This window comes from Chlorocebus sabaeus, chromosome 1 (assembly GCF_047675955.1).
Source record: "Chlorocebus sabaeus isolate Y175 chromosome 1, mChlSab1.0.hap1, whole genome shotgun sequence".
NCBI classification, from domain to species: Eukaryota; Metazoa; Chordata; class Mammalia; order Primates; family Cercopithecidae; genus Chlorocebus; species Chlorocebus sabaeus.
Window position 1 is genome coordinate 56,230,788 of NC_132904.1, and position 22,182 is coordinate 56,252,969.

At 46.0% G+C, this 22,182-nt stretch overlaps 1 protein-coding gene across 6 annotated transcripts in view; it reads left to right on the top strand.

Annotated features, from left to right (window-relative positions):
* Positions 1 to 21,969, top strand: part of TRIM66 (tripartite motif containing 66) — a 60,464-nt gene extending 38,495 nt beyond the window's left edge. For 3 of the 6 annotated variants that reach the window (XM_008007570.3, XM_008007578.3, XM_037999753.2), the window contains exons 11-20: positions 7,651 to 8,166; positions 8,328 to 8,520; positions 9,971 to 10,031; positions 10,972 to 11,146; positions 11,471 to 11,760; positions 12,219 to 12,345; positions 12,881 to 12,955; positions 13,371 to 13,523; positions 13,946 to 14,164; positions 14,910 to 21,969. In XM_008007570.3, the coding sequence (XP_008005761.2) occupies positions 7,651 to 8,166; positions 8,328 to 8,520; positions 9,971 to 10,031; positions 10,972 to 11,146; positions 11,471 to 11,760; positions 12,219 to 12,345; positions 12,881 to 12,955; positions 13,371 to 13,523; positions 13,946 to 14,164; positions 14,910 to 14,969 (1,869 nt within the window). In that variant the 3' untranslated portion in view covers positions 14,970 to 21,969. Of the gene's footprint in view, positions 1 to 7,650; positions 8,167 to 8,327; positions 8,521 to 9,970; positions 10,032 to 10,971; positions 11,147 to 11,470; positions 11,761 to 12,218; positions 12,346 to 12,880; positions 12,956 to 13,370; positions 13,524 to 13,945; positions 14,165 to 14,909 lie in introns of those variants that run through there. The other 3 variants (XM_073018635.1, XM_037999752.2, XM_037999754.2) reach the window with 3 other exon arrangements.
* Positions 21,970 to 22,182: the final 213 nt, after the last annotated feature.

Sequence of the window (22,182 nt, forward strand, 5' to 3'; positions counted from 1 at the left end):
ATCTGCATGGTTACATCCATAGTGACAGCCTTAATAAGTACAAGAGCTTTCTGTTGAGGTGGAGGAACACTCATTGTCAACAAGGGCAACAACTTTGCCATTAAAAATCAACATGTGAGGGCCAGGCACAGTGGCTTATGCTTGTAATCCCACATTTTGAGAGGCTGAGGCAGGTGGATCACTTGAGGTCAGGATTTCAAGACCAGCAGCCTGGCCAATATGGTGAAACCCCATCTCTACTAAAAATACAAAAATTGGCTGGGCATGGTGGCAGGCACCTGTAATCCCAGCTACTTGGGAGGCTGAGGCAGGAGAATCACTTGAACTTAGGAGGCTGAGAGGTTACAGTGAGCTGAGATTGCCTGACTGCATTGCAGCCTGGCCCACAGAGCAATAATCCGTCTCAAAATAAATAAATAAATAAATAAATAAAAATCAACATGTGAAATTGCTTACTAGAAAAGTTACTCCCTTCCTCAGCCATCTGATTCTGTTGTTTCAAGATCTGCTACTGTTAAACCAGTTTACTTAATCTTGAAGTTGTTGAAGCATTCCTTTTTTTTTTTTCTTTTCTTTTTTTGAGATGAAGTCTCACTCTGTCACCCAGGCTGGAATGCAGTGGCATGATCTCAGCTCACTGCAACCTCCGCCTCCCGGATTCAAGCAATTCTCCTGCCTCAGCCTTCTGAGTAGCTGAGACTACAGGCATGTGCCACCACGCCCGGCTAATTTTTGTATTTTTAGTAGAGATGGGGTTTCACCATGTGCAGGCTGGTCTCAAACTCCTGACCTCAGGTGATACGCCTAGTGTATTCACGTATTTTGAGTATTTAATTCACAAATCTGTTTCCCTCTCTCTTGTTTCCTTAGCTAGAGTGAAGGCCTTCAGTGTGTTTCCAAGACACAACTCCCAAATCTTTGGTCCCTTTTTCTATGCATATTTACACAGTAGTCAGTTTCTGATGACTTTAACCGTCAGAACAAAAATCTGAAGCCAGAAGTGACCAGGCAAAGCTTTGGAACAGCAGCAAAAACAGCCATCACAAAACCCATGCATTATATTCTGTAGGAGATCATAAACTCATATGTGGATATCTAGCCAGTGTTCTTGATCTAGCAAGCTTAAATATACGGTTTTCTTGGGAAAATTGTAGTTTAACTACATTATAGTAGTAAGCAGAGTAGAAGCGGAGAGTCAAGATTTCTATGAGGGCAGATAACAAGGGAGAAGACAAGAAACATCACTTGGAAAAGTGTCACGGTATGAGGTCATTCACTGAAAGAACAAGCTAAGCCCTACGTTCTTAGAAGTTCCTGAAAGCATCACTGAATTACTTATTGGTTCATCAAAATTTCTTGATATCACTAAGAAATGGTCTCCTTAGGCTTCTTATGCTCTGTTTAATAAGACAGAAGAGTGTGTAAAGTGTTTTAGAAGTATTCCCATTCGAAATAATGTTTTTAAGCCAATTGCATTTTGTCGTTGAAAGAGGCATGCTTCAGATAACTGGAAAATTTATGTGGAACACCACCCTATCTGCACTGCTTTATCCCCAGCAATATTATCTTGCTGTGAGAACCTGAAATTTATATTAAACTCAGGGCATGTGCACTAAGTGTCTGTTTATTGATTTCTCAATCATTTCTTACTAGGGCACTAGCTTTCTAGCTACTGGCATAGAATCAAGACCAGCCAGCCTGTTTTCAAGGCTGGTCCCAGATTCCTAGTCTTGGACCTGTATGAGCTTGGGAAATCTGGGTAACCACTCTGTGTCTCATTTCCCTTCCTGTTAAAATGAAAGAGCAATGTTTTCTCTAAATTTTGACAATACCATGTGGCAATCATTAGAATAATAATGTCAACACATTGAACTCTAGAAACACATCTGGGTGGTAAGAGTGAGGAGAGAGAGAGGGCAGCAAGTAACAGAGCACAGGTCAAGCAGAGTTCAGGTTAGATAGGTGCAGGGTCACATAGGTGACTAGTAGCAGAGGTTGAAAGTCAGACAATTCAGGGAGGTCATAGGTCAGGCAAGTCGTCAAGTCAGGTGGTAAAGACAGGTAAGTTAAATAAGTTAACTGAATCCATTAAATTAATAGGTGAAGTAATTTCAGATAAGTCAGGCAGGTGGCAGACAAAGATGAGACAAAAAAACAGGCAAGAAGAGGAAAGGGACAGGGATGGGAACACACAGTTTGGCGGAAGGGAAACGAAGAGCCAGATGAGATACTAGTTAAGGGACATAAGACGGAGCCTCTGTAGGCTCAGGGTTGTTTCTCTTCATCCTCCAAAGATGACCTGAGCTAATTATCAGAGTGAATGTGTTTTGGCATTTTGACTCTTCCTCTCTGAACTAGAAAATAGTTTATTTTCAGTTGTGAATCTCAAAATATACCTTTTCCTTCATGAAATCTGGAGGTTTTGTATGTGAAGATGAAGTCAAGGTGTCAGTTACATAGTTGACAGCCTAGAAACCTCAGTGATACCCTCTGCATACTTTATAGCTAGAAATACATGTTTGCTCCTGTCATTTGACTCTGAACAATCCTGGGGTCTAGAGGGTGGGTGGTATCATCTCCGTTGATAAGTGAGCTCCCTTCTGCATGGGAGACACCAAGTGTCAGACAACCTGGCCATGTTCTCAAGCCCTTTTCCAATCCCATCATGCTCTCGAGAAATGCTTCCTCTCCTCCCAGGCCCTGGAGACTCAGCCTGCTTTCCTTGCTCTGAAAGTTGGCCCTACCCTTGCCCCCAACTCATCTTGTAGCACTGGCAACAGACTAGGATGGAAGTTCTCAAATCTTCTTTTACTTTTTGTACATGAAATAAGTACCTTTTGTTTTAATATTTTACAACCCTTTACTCTAGAGAGCTGATGTAGTATAAAAATAACGAACACATAGCATATATAGGTTTTGGAAATGCCATTATTTCTGTATAGCCTGTAAAAATGGGATGGGGTTGGGCTGGCTTTCTCACAGCACTTTCTCTGAGTCCCTTCCTCCGTGGAAGTTTTCCAGGTTCTTGTTACTACTACCAGAGCTTCACCCCATCTCCTGATAGCATTGGCCTCCTTGAGATTGGCTGTGGTTGTGAGAAGGAAAGAAATCAGTCAAGTATGCAATATCTTGGGATGTATTGCTGACCTCGTATCGTCTTCTGGGTATTACAGGACCAGGTTCATCAGGTTCACCTCAAAATAAACTGCCATGGAGTTTCCGCAATTTTTCCACAGTTCAGTCTGCATGTCTTCTTCTCCCCTATCATTCTGTTAACTCACATATGCAATAGGTAATTAGGACAGGAGAGCTGATTTCCCACGAATATGATCTCTACCCCTAATCTGGGAAGTTTTGTCCTTGGGGATTTTATCTTGTGCATATCTTGTGAGATATGGCACCTGACCATTATTATTTGGGTGGTCTCATGTGGATTTTAGTGCTCTTAATGCTTGGCAACAAGGATCTCACTAAGAAGAGATATCTATATAATTCTCAATATCCAGCATGGGTAGATTAAATGAACACCACAACCGCACTAAACATACATGTCAAATAGGGGAAAGGGGAAAGAATCCAGAGCAAAGGATTAGGCTGTCATATATTGCAAAATGGAATGAAATAGTCATTGAGTATTCTTGTTCATAGATAAGGAAATATAGAATATTAGAAAACTATGGTAGTGCATAACCAGGACAACAAGGAGACGTTAAGGAATGCAGGCCTGGGCATGTTTGAGATAGTCATTGATTTTTGGCCTTGGTCCCTTAAGCTGGGCTTCATTCCTAGTTTGCCCAATTTGGTTTAAGTATTCTTTCCACCTTGCTTCTCTTCAACCTTTCTTATCTTGGCACTTAGACTGTGGAGGAAATTGAAGGTTTTTAAAAACTTGAACACTATTGAACTACTAAGGAGAATATAAAGAGCATACTTTGGAGAGATAAACAAAAGATATTTAACTCATCTGTGTTTAAAATTAAGAATAGAAAATATAAGCCTTACTAAAGCAGTTAAATAATAAGGGAAAGAGGTAGGGAAAGAAGAGAAAGAGATGATAAAAGAAAGCAGGACAGAAAGAGAAGGAGCTCATGAGAGAGAGGGGGAGAGAGGAGAAGAGAGGGAAGGAAAAGAAATAGAATAGAATATGACAGATAGTGAAGGGGAGTAAGCCCAGAGACGTATAGAGGGAGACAAGTCAAAATTAAGTTGTAGCTTTGGTACCGAAGATCTGGATTCTTTTTATTTATTTATTATTGTTATTATTATTATTATTATTTTTGAGACAGGGTCTTGCTCTGTTGCCCAGGCTGGAGTGTAGTGGCACAATCTTGGCTCGCTGCAGCCTCAACCTCCTGGGTTCAAGCAATCCTCCCACCTTAGCCTCCAGAGAATCTGGGATCACAGGCCCATGCCAGCATGCCTGTCTAATTTTTCTATCATTTGTGGAGATGGGGTTTCACCATATTGCCTAGGCTAGTTTTGAACTCTTGGGCTCAAGCAATCTGCCTGCCTTGGCCTCCCAAAGTGCTGGGATTGCAGGTGTGAGCCACGATGCCCGACCAAGGTCTGGATTCTAAATCTATAAAAAATCTACATCAAATCTATTTAATGATAAAATATTGAAAGAATCCTCTAAGATCAGGAATGAGACTAGGATGGCTACTATCACTGCTTCTATTCAATATTGTACTGGAGGTCTTAGCTAGTGGAGTGAGGCAAGAAAAACAAATGTAAAGAAAAAAGAAAATAGATTTACCATTCAGGATGGGCGTGGTGATTCATGCTTGTAATCCCAGCACTTTGGGAAGCTAAGGTGGGAAGATGGCTTGAGCCTAGGAGTTCAAGACCAGCCTGGGCAACATAGCAAGACCCTGTCTCTACAAAAATAAAAAATAAAAGTTAGCTGGATGTGGTGTTATGCGCCTGTAGTCCCAGCTACTCCAGAGGCTGAGGTGGGAGGATTGCGTACTTGAGCTTGGGAGGTCAAGGCTGCAGTGAGCTGTGGTTGTGCCAGTGCACTCCAGCCTGGGTGACACAGCAAGACTCTGCCTGGAAATACAAAACAAAAACTTACTATTCATGGATAGGCATGATTTGTGTGCACAGAAAATCCAAAACAAAATCCCAGAATGACTTTAGCAAGGTCTATATAAAGTCAATATTCAAAAATTGATTGTATTTCTATATATAATACACAAACAATAAAGAGAAATGGAAATCTATAAAATTATGTTTTACAATAATATGAAAAAACTTAAGATGCCCTTCTGAGCCTCATCTTTGTCAAGTGTAAAATTAGGTCTGCAGCAACAATAATAACAATCAAAATAATAACAGCAGCAGTAAAAACAACTGGGGTTTATTGAGCATCTACAGTATGCCAGATATTGTTCTAAATGTTCACATGGATTGTTTCTTTTAACCTTTAATGGTTATTGTGAGGATTAAATAAAGTAATATATGTAAAACATTTAGCAAATGGCCTTGCATATAATAAATTCTTCATAAACTTTAGCTGTATAAAAATAATCATTATTTTAGAGAGACTCATTGACTAAGTTGTCAGTAGACCTAAGCTGCTGTTCATTTGGCTAAAGATTTGTAGAATAAACAGTCCTGTATTAGTATTGTTTTGAAATTTTAAATAGCTCATTAATTCATTTATTCATCCAGACACTGCTCTTGGGTCTAGGAATACAGTGAGTAAGCAAAATAGATAAAAATCCATACCCTAATGGAGTTTCCACTTTAGTAGGGGAAACAGACATTAATCAAATGATATCACAGATTGTGGTATGAGGCTGAAAGTATAAGTACAAGGCATATGAGAGCATAAAAGCGGGAACCTGGTCTGGACTAGAGAATGAAAGAAGGCTTTCTGGCAAAAAATGTCAGTTGAGCTGAGTTCTGAAGGGTAAGCGGAACAGGGCAGGGCTAAGAGAATCCTCTATGCAGAGAAAGCAGTTCCTCTGAAGCGGGTGAGGATAGTGGGTGGAGGGAGAGCTTGGTATGTTTCAGGAACTGGAAAAAATGAGTGACAAGTTCAGAGAATGAGGAGAGGGTTATTGAATGAGCTATGGCTACAAAGGAGGACAGAGGGACAGGTCATCAGGGCCTCGGGAGTCTTGTTAAGAATTTTTGCAGTTATTCTAAGAAGAATGGAGTGCACTGCGGGGTTTTATGAAAAGAAATGATGTGATTGGATTCGTGTTTTGAAAATATTTCTCCATTGAAGAGGCTACTACTGTTGTCTAGGGAGGTGTGAAAGTAGGTTAGGCTAGGGCACCGTCAGCAGAGGGAAGAATTAGTGGGTATATTTGAGAGATGTTTAAGGGGTAGAATTGATGGGGCTTGGTATTAGCTTGGGTGTGGCAGGAGGGGTGCTTCACTGATGCCTCCTTCATAGGATCTGACTTGCAGATCTGGATGACTAGGAGTGGCTTTCACTGAGATGAGGACAGTCTTCATGGCAAAACAGCTTTAGTAACTATATTGAGACTTGAGAATGTATTTGAAGTATTTATTTTCCTGTGAAAATTTGAATGGGAAAAGAAATGACAGATTCAAGACACTGATTTTGGAAACTTAGATGGATATGCCTAATCCCCATTTTCTCTTTGTTTTTCAAAAGATGTGAAATTGTTATATATTTAGTCTTTTTTTAAAGGGCAAGGATATGAAACTTATACATTCCTGAAGGTTATATTTAGAGCCAGTCTCCCTCATTTTCCCCAAATCTGTCTCTTCAATCTGAAAAATGGAATGGATTCAGTACAGAAATCTATGTCTTCAACTTCTTTTTATAAACCTTTTACATCTCTTCTCCTCAGATGTAAGAATAATTTTGGAGTCAGAACATTACTGCCTTATCCAATGATCGTACAGACTGGGTGATATTAAGATTTAGGTGCTTTGAAGTTCTCTGCCTCTGGTTTGGAATATCTTTGGCAGGTATACTAGGGCCAGAAAAGACCTCCAGATATCTTGGTTAAAGCCTACATCAAATGCTAGTAGTGCTTGGAGTTGATCTGAACAAGCCCATAAGAAGGCCCCGGAGTTGACCCAGGTTCCCCAGGACTGATTGGAACTTTCTGAGCCTTGGCATTCTCTCAAAGAAGATCTGAGGCTGATAAGAGTTTGAACCTTCTCAATCCCCTGCTACTTTTGTATAGCAGAAACTATTCTATAGCACTCCTTGACGGAAAGAGAAGCCGCTGGTGGTATAGTCAGAGGGGAATTTGAAATTAGAGGGCAATCCCACAACCTGACCCTTTGCTTAGGTACAGGACTAGGGTGAGGGATGTGGCTGACCGCGTGTGTGTGTGTGTGTGTGTGTGTGTGTACATGCCTCAGGTCAGGCAATAAGTTCTCTTTCTCACTCTTGCTCTCTCTCTCTCACACACACACACACACACACACACACACACAGTCCTCCGCTTGTGCCTCTCTCTGTGTGTCATAGCCTAGCAGCCTCCTTGGTTTCAGGAAGAGGAACAGGGCTTCATGCATTGCCTGAGTTCCTGGCAGCTACCAGACTCTGAAGCCAGAGTGGAATTGGAGCATGGGAGCTCCTGTGGGTTGGGTCCCCCTTCTTCCTCCCTCCATTCCCAGCTAGCAGCCTGACTCTACCCCTTGTCTCTGTTCCCACAGCACTCTACCTCGGTGAGCATCATGGGCTTTTCCAACACTCTGGAGATGGAGTTGTCATCTACCAGGTTGGAGAGGCCCCTAGAGCCACAGATACAGAGTGTGAGCAGCCTGACATCTGGCGCCCCCCTGGCAGTACCAAGCCTGCTGAGTGCTTCCCCCAAAATGGTGTCCAGTCTGACAAGCGTTCAAAATCAGGCCATGCCCAGCCTGACAACCAGTCACCTACAGACTGTGCCCAGTCTTGTGCGTAGTACATTCCAGTCCGTGCCCAACCTGATGAGTGACTCTTCTCAGGCTATGGCAAGCCTGACAAGTGATCACCCTCAGGCTGGGCCCAGCCTAATGTCTGGTCACACCCAGGCTGTGCCAAGTCTGGCAACTTGTCCTCTGCAGAGCATTCCTCCAGTTTCTGATATGCAGCCAGAAACTGGGTCCAGCTCCAGTTCTGGCCGAACTTCAGGGAGCCTGTGCCCTGGAGATGGGACTGATCCCTCCCTGGGGAATGCTCTGTGTAAGGTAAGTCCTGGGGAAATGCTATTCAAACTTCCTTTGCTCATCAGTGGGCAAAAGATTGGCCACTGGGACCCTTATTCTGACCTTAGCTTTACAGTTCTGAGACCACTAATGACAACCATGTCTGAGTTCTTTGATTCTTGTTGATATTTCTCTTTTGAAAGATGGAAAGTGAGGATTCCACTTGCTTCACTGACTCACTGGGGCAAGTTCCCATAGCCCCTGGTCTGGATGCTTCCAAGGACTTGACCATCCCCTCAGAACTGGAGGAGCCAATTAACCTTTCTGTGAAGAAACCACCACTGGCACCAGTGGTCAGCACATCTACAGCTCTGCAGCAGTACCGGAACCCAAAAGGTGAGACTCAAGCAGCCTGCCCTTCGTGTTGGCCACAGAGTTGAGCAGATGGACTCAGCACTTCTAGGTGAGATAGAGGCCAGCAGGCAAGCTGTAAGCTGGGGAAACAGTGCATCTCTCTGAGGTTGAATTTACTTCTCTCCTCCAGAACTGTCTTAGTAACACCTGTTCTGCTTCCCTCACCATGGCCATGGCTGATCTAGGCATGGCCAGGACTTATTCTCTTTGTAACACTCCCCATGCAAAGAGTCCTGGGGGTCTGCATTATACCTAGGGGGAAACAGAACTCAGCCCAGGAGGGCTAGCCTTGACAAAATGTTATAGGGAAAAGAGCATGTCTGACTTTGGAGTCCAATAGATGGAAGTTAGGATTCTGATTCTTGGTAAGATACCTAACCTCCCTCAACTGATTTCTTTCTCTCTAAATGGGGCTAATCGCACCTACTTAATAGGCTGCTGGGACCAATAACCATAGTGAAATCATTTGATAACTTACTCTGAGTAGTAAGGATTTTCCTGGTACCTGACAGTAATGTGGATTTGTGTTGTGCTTCATAGTGAAGGGAATTTGGACCATTGGAGATTGGTTCTAATTCACTTCTCAGCTACCCATGCCCTTTCTCCAACCAGGCTAGGCTAAGTTTGTTCTTCTGTGGAAGGTGAGGGCTAGTTGGGAAGTCAGGAAGTGACTCCCTGATGATCATTTGGGACTTTTTTCGTTCAATGTATGATGCGTGTTTAATTTGTAATGATTAGTCTGTTTCCTATACGTGTAATAAATGAAAATGAAAGACATAATTTTTCTCCTCTTTTTTTCACACTGACTGAAAGGCCAACTGAAAAATTATTGGTTCTTATTACACGTAATAATGTAACTGCGTTTTATGCAGTTAAACATTTTAGACCCTACTTGCCCATGTACAGTGCCTAGGACCGTGCCTGGTGCTGAATGGATGCTAGTTCCATCCTTTTGCCCCACGACTGCCTCCATAGACTGCCTACTCAGGGGAGAACTCCCTGGGAGCCTCTTTTCCCTGGAGTGTGAGCTGGATTCTTAAGCACTGCTGGAATCCCAGCACTTGGCTGCCAGGGCATAGGCTGGACAAAAAGACTCCTCAGAGGAGGCAACACTGGTGTACTGAGAACAAGTGATTTCTGAGCTCATCTTGAAGGTGAGAAACTGGCCCATCAGTGCCTGACCCAACACTCACCCATAGGCAGCCTCTGAGTGTTACTTGTGTTCATCTTTTTAAAAGAAGGTGGCTTCCTCCTCTCAAGAAGGAGATCCATGGCAGACTTGTTACCACTATGAATGACCATAGTGTAGATAACTACTGTTTGACAGGTGTGTGGCCAAAGGTATAAATAGCAGATATAAGTGGAAGGTATGCATGACAGGGTTTGTTGCCACAAATGTGTGCCACAGGTATTTATCTGTCTTTTGCCTTAGAGTGTGAGAATTTTGAACAAGGAGGCCTAGAGCTGGATGCAAAGGAGAACCAGAGCATCAGGTAACAGCCTCCTGACTAATCTCCCTCCCATCCATGATTTCACATCCTGAGATGTTGGCACAAGGAGGAAGCATCCTTGATGAATTAACTACAAGTGAAAGAAATTTGCCTGCAACTGTCTTCTTCAACCCTTCAACCTCCAGGTGGATGTCTGGGATGGTTGTGGGAGGATGTCCTGGTTCCTGCACCATGAGGCATGTGCTCTGGGTGCAGTCCTTGCACTTCAGGGAGCTCCTGTCTTTGACCAGGACTACACCAAAGGGCTTCCCAGTGGCTGACAGGGCCTGGCCATGCAGAGCTGGACCAGGAGAGGGCAGAATGTGGACCTGCAGAGTCCACATTCAGAGTCCAGATCTGAGAGGATCTGGAGTAGCAATTCAGCTGGGGATTGTATTAGTCAGGGTTCTCTTGAGGCATAGAACTAGTAGGATATATATACACACACACACACACACACACATATATATATATATATATATAAAACTTTATTAAGTATTAATTTACATGATCACAAGGTCCCACAATAGGCTGTCTGCAAGCTTGAGGAGCAAGGAGACCCAGTCTGAGTCTCAAAACTGAAGAACTTGGAGTCTGATGTTCAAGGGCAGGAAGTGTCTAGCACAGGAGAAAGATATAGCTGGGAGGCTAGGCCGGTCTCTCCTTTTCATGTTTTTCTGCCTGCTCTGTATTTGCTGGCAGCTGATTAGATGGTGCCCACCCAATTAAGGGTGGGTCTGCTTTCCCCAGCCCACTGACTCAAATGTTAATCTTCTTTGGCAATGCCCTCACAGACACACCCAGGATCAATACTTTGTATCCTTCAATCCAATCAAGTTGACACTCAGTATTAATCATCACAGGGATCATGGATGTTTCTGATTTAGTGGTTGGGAACAGAGGAGGATCCTACCAAGACCCCGGGGTGTCTATCTTGCTGCAGAGCCTTCAACAGCGAGCATAAGATTCCCTATGTGCGACTGGAGCGACTCAAGATCTGTGCTGCCTCCTCAGGAGAGATGCCTGTGTTCAAGCTGAAGCCACAGAAGAATGATCAAGATGGAAGCTTCCTGCTGATCATCGAGTGTGGTACTGAGTCCTCCAGCATGTCCATTAAGGTACCACTTTGCTCTGCCTTGGCCTTAAACCCTGGCCCAGCCTAAGAGCTTATTCTTTCTGTTACTGCCAGAATTCTGACTCTGGGACCTTTCCTGAGTCTCTGATGGAGCTGCAGCTCCGCCAGACGTTGTCCCCTGCTGCAAGGGGCCTGTGAGATGCATATTAGGAGTGAGGTGTCCCAGCATTCATGGGGCTTGCTTGCTTGGGGTCCTGGAATAAGTGGCTCTCATGTAGGCATGCAGGGCCTGCCAGTCCCTCCCTCCCCTCCCTCGAGAGCTTGTTGGTTCTGTGACCTGGCTGCCCAGACTTACTTCTTCCCCAAGGTCAGCCAGGACAGACTGTCTGAGGCCACCCAGGCTCCAGGTCTGGGGGGAAGAAAGGTCACTGTCACTTCTCTGGCTGGGCAGCGGCCATCAGAAGTGGAGGGCACATCTCCTGAAGAACACAGACTCATTCCTCGAACCCCAGGAGCCAAGAAGGGCCCCCCAGCTCCAATAGAGAATGAGGACTTCTGTGCTGTTTGCCTCAATGGTGGAGAGTTGCTGTGCTGTGACCATTGCCCCAAAGTGTTCCACCTATCCTGCCATGTGCCAGCCTTGCTCAGCTTCCCAGGGTGAGTCATGCCAGTCCAGGACCATCACCTGGCTAGTAGGGTTACCTTCTAGGGATGATTATTCCAGGCCAGGCCCACAGAGTTCCCAGGATGGGCTTAGTCCCCTCTTCTGGACCTGCTTTTTACGGGTCTGTGAGTTAATGGGCCTGGGTATCTTCTGCACACAGATAGGTGGATGTTTGACATTTAGTTGACTTCCTTTCCACCTCTTTTCTCACCTTCTTCTTGCATGTGGATTTGTGCCTATACTACTAACCCCAGTCTCCCCTAACCCCTGTTTTTCTAGATTCACTAAACTCTGAGTTACTGAATTTCTTCCAAGCCTGTGGCTAGGAAGCCATTTCTTACATGGAAAGGCCAGGGACTCAGCTTCCCATGCCTGCCATAGGGCAGAGGGAGAGGGAAGGGTGCTCTGGGCAATGTGCTGAGGCCTAACATGGCCTCACCTGCCCCTGCAGGGGAGAGTGGGTGTGTACCTTGTGCCGCAGCCTGACCCAGCCCGAGATGGAGTACGACTGTGAGAATGCCCGCTATAACCAGCCTGGAATGCGGGCATCTCCTGGCCTAAGCATGTATGACCAGAAGGTAGGGAGGAGTCTTTGGAAGCAAGGTTCCCTGCCTTTAGCAGCCCCCTTCTGCCTACAGGGTCTGAGGGCTTTCAGAGGGGATGAGGGGCTTTTCTGGATACCTTTCTTTGTGCTATGCCTGACAACTTGGCCCAGGGGTGTTTGGATGATTTTCCTTCTCCCAGCAGTTTTCCTCTGGCTTGGGAACCTGAATTGCACCTTAGTATGGCAGCTGGCACCCTGTGGGACAGAGCCAGGGAGTTATCAGGGTCAGCATCTTTTTTTTTTTTTTTTTTTTTTTTTTTTGAGACAGAGTCTCGCTTTGTCGCCTAGGCTGGAGTGCAGTGGCGCGATCTCTACTCACTGCAAGCTCTGCCTCCCAGGTTCACGCCATTCTCCTGCCTCAGCCTCCCATGTAGCTAGGACTACAGGCACCCGCCACCATGCCCGGCTAATTTTTATATTTTTAGTAGAGACGGAGAGGGTCAGCATCTTTAGTTCATACTGAGGTGAGACAGAACAAAATAACTCTGTTGCCAATTCTGATTTTGCAGAAGTGTGAGAAGCTGGTATTGTCCTTGTGCTGCAATAACCTCAGCCTGCCCTTCCATGAACCTGTCAGCCCCCTGGTAAGGAAGGCCATGCTGTTTCTGCCTGCTATTGTCTTTTCTGCTCAGAGGGCCCAGGCCTTGGGGCAGGAGCATCATAGTTCCCAGGTTGGGCTCAGAGCATGGCCACTGGAAGTAGTGACAATATTAACTTGTGGATAGTCCAGGGGACCATACGAGGTCCTACATGGCCATTCCAGCCTCCCCCAACACAACTGCTACTGTGTCAGATCTGACTTGACAGGTGACACATTCCTCCTTTTCCCTTTCTCTTTGCCTTCTTTCTCCATCCTTTTCTTCCTGCTGCTCATCATTCCTCCTCCTATTCTTTCACTTACATTCCAACTCATTCTCCATTTCTTCTTCCTTCTTATCCACACCTCCATTTCTTCTCTCATCCCCTTTGCCTCCTTCTCCTCATGTCTCCTCCCTCAAGGCCCGGCATTATTACCAGATTATCAAGAGGCCCATGGACCTGTCAATCATCCGGAGGAAGCTGCAAAAGAAGGACCCGGCTCACTATACCACCCCAGAGGAGGTGGTATCAGATGTGCGCCTCATGTTCTGGAACTGTGCTAAGTTCAATTATGTATGTCTTGCCTGTTTTCCCTATCTCATATTTCCCTGCAACCCTAGGACTGTCATGGGTGGGTAGCGGTGGGAGTTAGGTTTGGTCTGGGCTGCCATGAGGACTGGGGAGCAGATTCTGGGGGCCTGCTGTGGTGAGTGTTAAAAAGCTCTCTCCCACACTCAGGCCTTAGCATGGACTCAGGAAAAAGGGGAGGTACTAGTGACTGGCCATCTGTGGATACCTATTGGGGTCAGTTCTGCCTTAAGAGCTGCTACCAAACTAGTTTTCCTGAGTCCTCAGAGAAAAATGTCAAGTTCCAGACACCTCAGGAGACCCCGCCAGGCTTTGTGCTCTGTGTAGCTCTTGGGGAACCTGGAAGAGATGGACTAGTAGAAAAGGGCTAGACCATCAGACCATCACTGCTCTCCTCCCCCCATCAGCCTGACTCTGAGGTTGCAGAGGCTGGCCGCTGCCTGGAAGTGTTCTTTGAGGGCTGGTTGAAGGAGATCTACCCGGAGAAACGGTTTGCTCAGCCAAGGCAGGAGGACTCAGACTCTGAGGAGGTGTCTAGTGAGAGCGGATGTTCCACTCCCCAGGGCTTCCCGTGGCCTCCCTACGTGCAGGAGGGCATCCAACCCAAGAGGCGGCGACGACATATGGTAAAGAGTTACTGCCAGCCGGCAGCAGGTGGGTGGTGATCAGGCAAGCAGAGGGGCACCCAAGCAGCAACCTAAGGCGAAGCTGTTCGGGTGGCGCAAAAAATAATGATGACAATGAACCCCCACTTCCAGCCCCTTAGCCCCTAAGGAAGGCAGGGCAGTACAGGGCTCATCAATGCCAGTTACTCACGAGACTTGAAATTCAGAAAGGTACCTGTCCCTGCCCAGGGTAACCCAGCATTTAGCAGCAGACCTGGGCTGAGAAACCAGTTGTCCTGATTCTCAGTTTGGTGCTAGCTACACTACACTGTGACCGTGATGCCCCTAAGGAGGGAATTACCTGGTCTTAGTGCCTGGTTTTATTTGGGTTTGAGGGAGAGAGGAAGGGATCTTTCTTAGCCCCTTGGTGTAGCTAAGGAAGGAAAGGTATTGCTTGCAGCAGAGAAAGCTTTTCTGATCTTTGAGCTGGTCCCACCTGTGTAGACCAGAAACGTCCATTCAGTGCTGTTTAATTCCACTGAAATGTTTTGCCTGCCTGCTGTGTGCCAGGGTCTGACCAGCCATCCCCAGTTGTTTACCATACTTAGCATACAATGTTTAGTGATTTCAATAAGTTTTACTGCTGCATTCCTGGGGTAGAATAAAATACTTTGACTCTGCAGAACTGCAATCTTGACATAGCCTTTTCATGTTAATAAATCCTACATTTGGCTACTTTAATTCCAAATATGTATTTTTCTTTCAGGAGAATGAAAGAGCAAAGAGAATGTCATTTCGCCTGGCCAACAGCATCTCTCAGGTGTGACAGCCAAAAGGAGACTGGGCACTCTGGCAGCTGTTGTCCCATCCTGTTGACCATTCCTCCCCATCTCGCAGTTTATCCTCTTCAGAATGTGGATGGTAGATGAGTCTCATTGAACTGTATAGTGCTCTTCTTTGCCATTTGCATCTACAGCATTTGTTTGGGAGCCATAGTGCATCCACTACAGAGAAGATTTCAGTAATAAACAGGAAAGAGGAGGGTATTTATTATTACCAGAGTAATCAGATGTATAGGCTGCACTTGACAGGACCATACCTGGTTAGGCTTGGGAGGACCTACTTTCCTTAGTGAATTTTTTTCTGCCTAGGAAAGCAGACCTGTCTCACCTTTTAGTGTCCAGGGCTCAGGAGTCATGTATATATCTGAACTCCTCCTGGGCTCAGAAGTGGGTAAAAGAAGGGAGAGAGGTTTAGACATATGGTAGGACTGTGATCCCTGGCCCAGCACAGCCAAAGACTATCACTGTTTGCCTTTGCTTGTCCTGTCTGGACAGAGGCACCTGCCATGTGCACACTAGTGGAGGCTTCTAGAGACCGTAGGTCTCAATTTGTGCCTATTTGGGTTCTAACGGTTTTCAGGGTATTTGTTTTGCATACTCACTTTCCTGATGTTGGCTTAGGTGGCTGCTGTGAAAATGCTGTGGATGGTATGACATTCTTGATTGAGCTGGGTGGCTCTGCAGAGACCACTTACAACTTCTGGTTCAGATTTCACTTACGGACTTAGAAAGATGTCCACTTGAGAGCCCGCCCTCTGTGCTACTTACTCTGGGCTAATTGCACTTCTTTAGGGTGAGAACCCACCTTCCTAGAAGTGACTGTTGGTGCTTCTCAGTGGCCATACCCTTTGTCATCCTCATTCAGAGGTCTGGATCTTGAGTTCTGCTTGTAAATACTGTGAGGCAGCTGCTGTCTGCTTCAGGTCCAGAGTTCCATGGGTGGAGAGAGTAACCCACAACCAGCTCACTCCTCTGCGCCTCTCCTCCTGCTTAGAGATTCTAGTTCTCAACCTCTCCAAGTTCATGAGCCAAAGATCAGAAGTGAGTCTTCTGACTACCCCACCTCGAGGCTGTCTACAGCCCCCCAAAAGCTAACACTTTACTGGCAGCCCTTTTTGTTGGAGCTTAGAGAAGGCCTCAGGGACCAACAGGGGCTAGATCTAGACATTCCTAGGGGAAGTTTGTCTAAGGTGGACAGGGGGAAAAATCAAGAGGCAAAAAGCCAGTGTGCTTTGGTGACCATGAAGCAACCTCAGAGCCTTAGTTCTCCTGGAATGCAGAGAGAAGCATTCTGGAAGCCATGGGAACAGGCACTCAAGGCTGCATCCTGAATGGATCTGCATGGTCGCAGGGTGTTTGTGAGGCTACTGGAGGTCAGGCTACCTCCCAAGCAAGGGCTTGGTTGAGAGGGAACCCATTGCTCATATTGTTGGGGGAGTTATGAACCTGATATGTCAGTGGCCCGGACTGAGATGGCTCTCCCTGGTCCTGTCATTGCATGGCTAATTTCAGGGGAGTCTAAGGTCATGGATTTGTTTCTGCTAAGAGATGAAGTTCAAGGATGTTCTTGTTTGCAGGGCCTTCGCTAATGAGCAATTTTTTTGAAAATTAGAAAACATTTCTTCTCTCTTTGTGAGTTGATGGTATTGCTCATTTCCTTCTCTACCCAACCTCAGAGATCATCTTCACTTTAAAGCAAACCATGCCCCTTGGCTTGCCACTCTTTCAGCAGCACATGCCACGTTCTCCTAAGCAGATGGGCTTCCGTGATCCCGTTTTCTAGTTTGGGGTAACTAAGTATTCAATGCTTTACTAATCTGGCAGTCTTTGGACTTAGGCTTCTGCCCTTTGAGACTCACATGACTTTCTGGTTTGGGATCTGGTCAATTCCCTTTAAATTTTCGAATCTTCTTCTATGTTCAGTTGGCTTGGCAAAGTAACCTCTGTTCTCGTGTCACTAATTCCTGCTCTAGGTCATCTTTCCTTTGTGCAGCCCACATTCCCACCATCCCTGTGAGCTTTGTTGTATTTGGTGTTGGGCAGCTGGTGAGTGTTGTGACAGGCTCAGACTTGATCCTTCCTCAGGACCAACTGGAGACCACAAATTTAAAGCAGAAATGCCTGTTAAAAACTTGGCTTTCCTTATATCAGTGAGACTTCCAGCTTGGATGTGGCCTCCTGGGCTCAAGGATCAGCCTGCTGGGCCAGGGGCATCTTAGTAATGTGCTGGAGAGACACATGCTCCCTTCTCATCATAGAGAGCCTGCATGCTGAGAGGCTCCCTTGAGACACCTGCCTCTCCCTGGCTTTTCCCTTAGACCTAGCCACCAGAGTTTTGAGTCACGGTTTTGTTTTGTTTTTTCATGAAAAACCAGAACATGACTTAGAAATTAGAAAAGAAAAGAAAAAAAAAAAAATCCTGCTAGCCAAGTGACTGTCTGCAGGGGCTCTTCATTAACATTTGGACTGATCCTGCTTTTGACTTATTCCCATAATGGCCCAGTTTTGAAGTCTGTCAAGTCCTTTTGTTCTTGACAACATCGTGCAGTGGAAATATGGTGAGTTCTAGGTTCTTATGGGAAAGCATGCGGTTCTAGAGGAAAAATTGGCTTCTTGGGTGTGCTGAGAAATAAGACAGTAAAGTGGCTTCAGTTGATGCAAAGGGGATTTTAGTTAAAAATTGGTTCAGGATTTTAAAATTTTATTTTATTTTTTGGCCAGGCATGGTGGCTCTTGCCTGTAATCCCAGCACTTTGGGAAGCTGAGGTGGGTGGATCACCTAAGGACAGGAGTTCGAGACCAGCCTGGCCAACGTAGTGAAACCTTGTTTCTACTAAAAATACAAATATCAGCCAGGTGTGATGGCACGTGCCTGTAATCCCAGCTACTTGGGAGGCTGAGGCAGGAGAATTGCTTGAATCCGGGAGGTGAATGTTGCAGTGAGCTGAGATTGTGCCATTGTACTCCAACCTGGGCAACAGAACAAGACTGCGTCTCAAAAAAAAAAAAAAAAAAAATTGGTTCACAATGAACTTGCAGAGCACTCTTCCACAGAACATGGGTAGGTTAGCCCTGCCTGACTTCTAGCAATTTCTAACCATACACCTTGCCTGCCTCTAGTACCCCTACCTGAGTAGCAGCCACCAGACCCTCCATAGGCTCTGTTCCATGGCAGTCCTTGCCATCCAGCCCGGCGGGCTCTGGCTCCCTCCCTGTACCCATTTCTAGCAACAGCCTGGCTCCTAAGACCGAGGCGCCTCCTTGTTTGTTCCTGGGCTCTGTTCTGCTCCCTCTCTCACTCCATGGGGTCACTTATAGTCTTCCTTTCTGAACTCCTGAACTGAGTCTTTGCTCCTTCTGGATCGCCACCTCCTGGGCTTCTTCTCCCTCCCTCAGTACTGCCAACATTGCTCTGCTCCTTCAGTCCATTTCCATGACATCAGCCCTCTCTCTCCTCTTCTTGTCTTTTAGCTTTCTCCTGGACTTCTTCCTCTCCCCAGCATGAACTCAGAGCCTATCACACCCTATCACACACTGATGTTTTTATCAGCATCCTGAACTTTCTCATGCCCTTCAACTTCTCTTTTTTTTTTTTTTTTTTTTAGAGAGAGTCTCGCTCTGTCACCCAGGCTGGATTGCAGTGGCATGATCTCGGCTCATTGCAACCTCTGCCTCCTGGGCTCAGGTGATCCTCCCATCTCAGCCTCCTGAGTAGCTGGGACTACAGGTGCATGCCATCATGCCTGGCTGATTTTTCTACTTTAGGTAGAGATGGAGTTTCGCCTTGTTGCTCAAGCTGGTATCAACACTCCTGGGCTCACGCGATCTGCCTCCCTTGGCCTCCCAAAGTGCTGGGATTACAGGCATAAGCCACTCGCCAGTCCTATCCCCTTCAATTTTTGCTAAAACTATAAGCCATTCTCCATTTTCGTCATCATCCTATTTGCTGCTTCCACCTCCTGGGCTGCTAAGCATGACAGATTCACAGTTGGCAGCCTTAGTTGAGCTCTCAGTATTGACTGGAAGTTCAACTTGTTGTGACCCTTTTTTTTCCTCACCCATGCCTCCATCTTTGCCCTCCGCAAATGACTGAGCTCACTGTCTACTTCACAGAAGAGAGCCCCTAAAGCAAGACCTTCCTTGCCCGCTGCTCCTCTCTCCCCTCTCATTCATCTGTGTCTGTAACTCTCCCCATCCCCTCCATTCTTGCTCCTATTTAGTTCTGTCTGTCTTGAATACTGTTGTATGTCCTCCAAGACTGCTCCCTCGCTTAGTTCACTGCTCCCACTCCCTGGAGTCTCCAGCCTCTGTCTCCATTGGTTACCTCCACACAGCCTGCAAACAAGTTCTCCCCAAGATTAAAACAGCATTTCTCAGAGTCTGTTACCCCTTACACATTTTCCTTGTTAGCCAAGTTACTTTAAAAAAGAAGCTTTTTAAACTGATTCTTCCTTGAACCTATACATTCAAGAACAAATAAAAAATAGCACTTTTCTTCAGCCCTCTACACTTTTTCATAAAAGTCACCAGTGACTGCCCAGTTGCCAAATAGAATGAACACCTTTCAGTGCTCAGCTGTCTTGACCTCTCTGCAGCATTTCACCCCACCCACCAACCCTCGGTGAAACAACCTCCTCCCTTAGCTTTTATGACACCACAAGTCTCTGGATTCTCAGAGAATCCAAAAAAACAAGTCTCTGGATTCTCTCCTCTTACCTCTCAGCCCACACAGGCTGAGCCATCCTTGAAACCTAGACAGGGGGAAATGTCTGTGGCTGTCTCTGGTCTCTCCTTTTCAGGAGTTGGGTAGGCAGGAAGAATTATAGCTGCTCCTGCTTCCTCTGTCTGTCTATTTCCTGCGTCCCTTCCTTTTCCTGAACTCAGTTCTCCTCATGCCAAGCATGTTTATGAGCTCCTGCTGGGAGGACAGCATCTGTGAGTCCTTCCCTCTGTCTCTCCCAGACAACACAGATATTTTAGCCATGTTTGCTAAGAGACCCCATCTAAGTCAGCCCGAGGGTGTGGATTAGGTTTTATAGCATCCAGGCTGCAGTCTGGCTAAACTGGTTTACCATGCTGGTGGGCAGCTCCTCGCCATGATCCTGCACCAGTTAGAGCCTGCTGCAATTGAGAAGGAGTCTGGGATTGTGGTAAGACATGTTTCCATGCACGTCAGTGCTGCTAACCAGGGGGAGAACCTGGCAGGGTAGGTGTCTGCTGCTACCATTGGGATAGAGGGAGACTAGGGAGTGCGGTGGCTCCTCTCTTGCTGGGGCTCAGATGGAGTCAGCATGACTCCCTATATCAGGGCCTTTTCTACCTGTGCTGATCACCACCAGCTGCTTGCTCCAGTTGTTTCTGGAGTTCGAGGCAGCTATTTGTTGCTTTCTTGGAGGTAAGGAGGTACATACTAGAAAGATACCTGATTTGAGAGTCTGAACACCAAAATTTTTGGCTCTTTCCATTATGAACTGTGTGACCTTGGATACAGTTTCCTCATCTATAAAGTTGTAGTGGAAGAATGGCTGAGAACAGTGATCTCTCAGCTCTCCAGCTGTAAAGATGTTAATTATGACTTTGACTCTAAAGATCAGGCCACATAAGGAACAGGGGAATTCCAGGGGTAGGACACAGCTGGGGGAGTCCAGACCAGGGCAGGGAAAGGGGACTCACAAGCCAAACAGAGCTGCTTTGAGGAAAGTTCTTATCAGCTGGTGCTGCTTCCTGAGCCATACGCCCATTCCTCAAGCTGTACCCCCTTTCTTGGCTATGTAGGATGAGTTCCTCCTAGACCCTTGTTAGGAGTGGCTATTGGATCCAAAGCGGTAGGGGCATGAGGGAGGATATTTTAAAGGAAAGTATCACTGATCTTAAAAGGACCTATACATTCAAGAACAAATAAAAAATAGCACTTTTCTTTACCAAGAATTGTGTCCTGGAGTGTTTTTCAGCGAAGATAGTTGAACCTGTTGCATGGCCTTCTTGCCCCTAGATCTCTACATCATAAGAACTCAAGGTGGGGAAGAATACCCTGGGAGGCCTTTCTCTCTAGGGAAGAACTCACCTCTCTGCTTTTTCTTCTTCTTCTTATTTTTGTTTTGCTTTTTGCGATGGAGTCTCACCCTGTCGCCAGGCTGCAGTGCAGTAGCGCGATCTCGGCTCACTGCAACCTCCGCCTCCCAGGTTCAAGCAATCCTCCTGCCTCAGCCTCCCAAGTAGTTGGGACTACAGGTGCACACCACCACGGCCAGCTAATTTTTTTGTATTTTTAGTAGAGGCGGGGTTTCACCATGTTGGCCAGGATGGTCTCGATCTCTTGACCTCCTGATCCGCCCACCTCAGCCTCCTAAAGTGCTGGAATTACAGGTGTGAGCCACCGCGCCCAGCCTGCTTCTTATTTTTATTTTTTTTAGTTTTCTTTAGAGACAAGGTCTTGCTGTGTTGCCCAGACTGGTCTCAAACTCCTGGGCTCAAGTTTTCCTCCCACCTCAGCCTCCTGAGTAGCTGAGACTACAGGGACGTGCCACCATGTCTCTGCTTCTTACTGTGTTAACACAACCTGTTTCTCAAAACACAGGCAACAATTCTGAGGTGGAGTTAGGGAAAAGGCATCATGTGAATGTCTAACACTTCCAAGTGCTAAACACTTCAAGAATGTCCTTTATATAGTGATGGTCCCCAGTTACATATCCTTAGCTGTCCTCTCTGCTTTCTCCACGCTAGTGGTTTCTAGCCATTTTTGGGGGGTCAAGGGCATTGTTATGAATATTTGTCATTCAATTAGGCTGCATAAAGTCTGAACCCCTTTCCTGTCTTTGGTGAATTTCCTGCCTCAGGAGTCTTGGGAGACACAGCTCATTCTTCCCTGCAGAAGCTAAATATACTAGAATCTTGATTTCCCGGCATCCGTTGAAGTCAGGTTACAGGCCTAGTGGTAGCGATTTAAAAAAAAAAAAAAAAAGCCCAGAGCCTCCTTTCTGGTGACAGTGTTGGCTGCAGGCAGGTGGAGTTTCCATGGCTGCAGTAGCAGCAGCAGCGGTACAAGGTGAAGCACATGGGGCTCGATGGCATTGCTAGTTTCTTCAGCAGACCAATTTTGCACATGATTTCAGGAATTGTTCCTGGCTGCACAGCTCTGAGTATAATTCTCTAGCTTTCCTTACAATTCTGTGAACCACCTAAAAAGCCTTATAATAA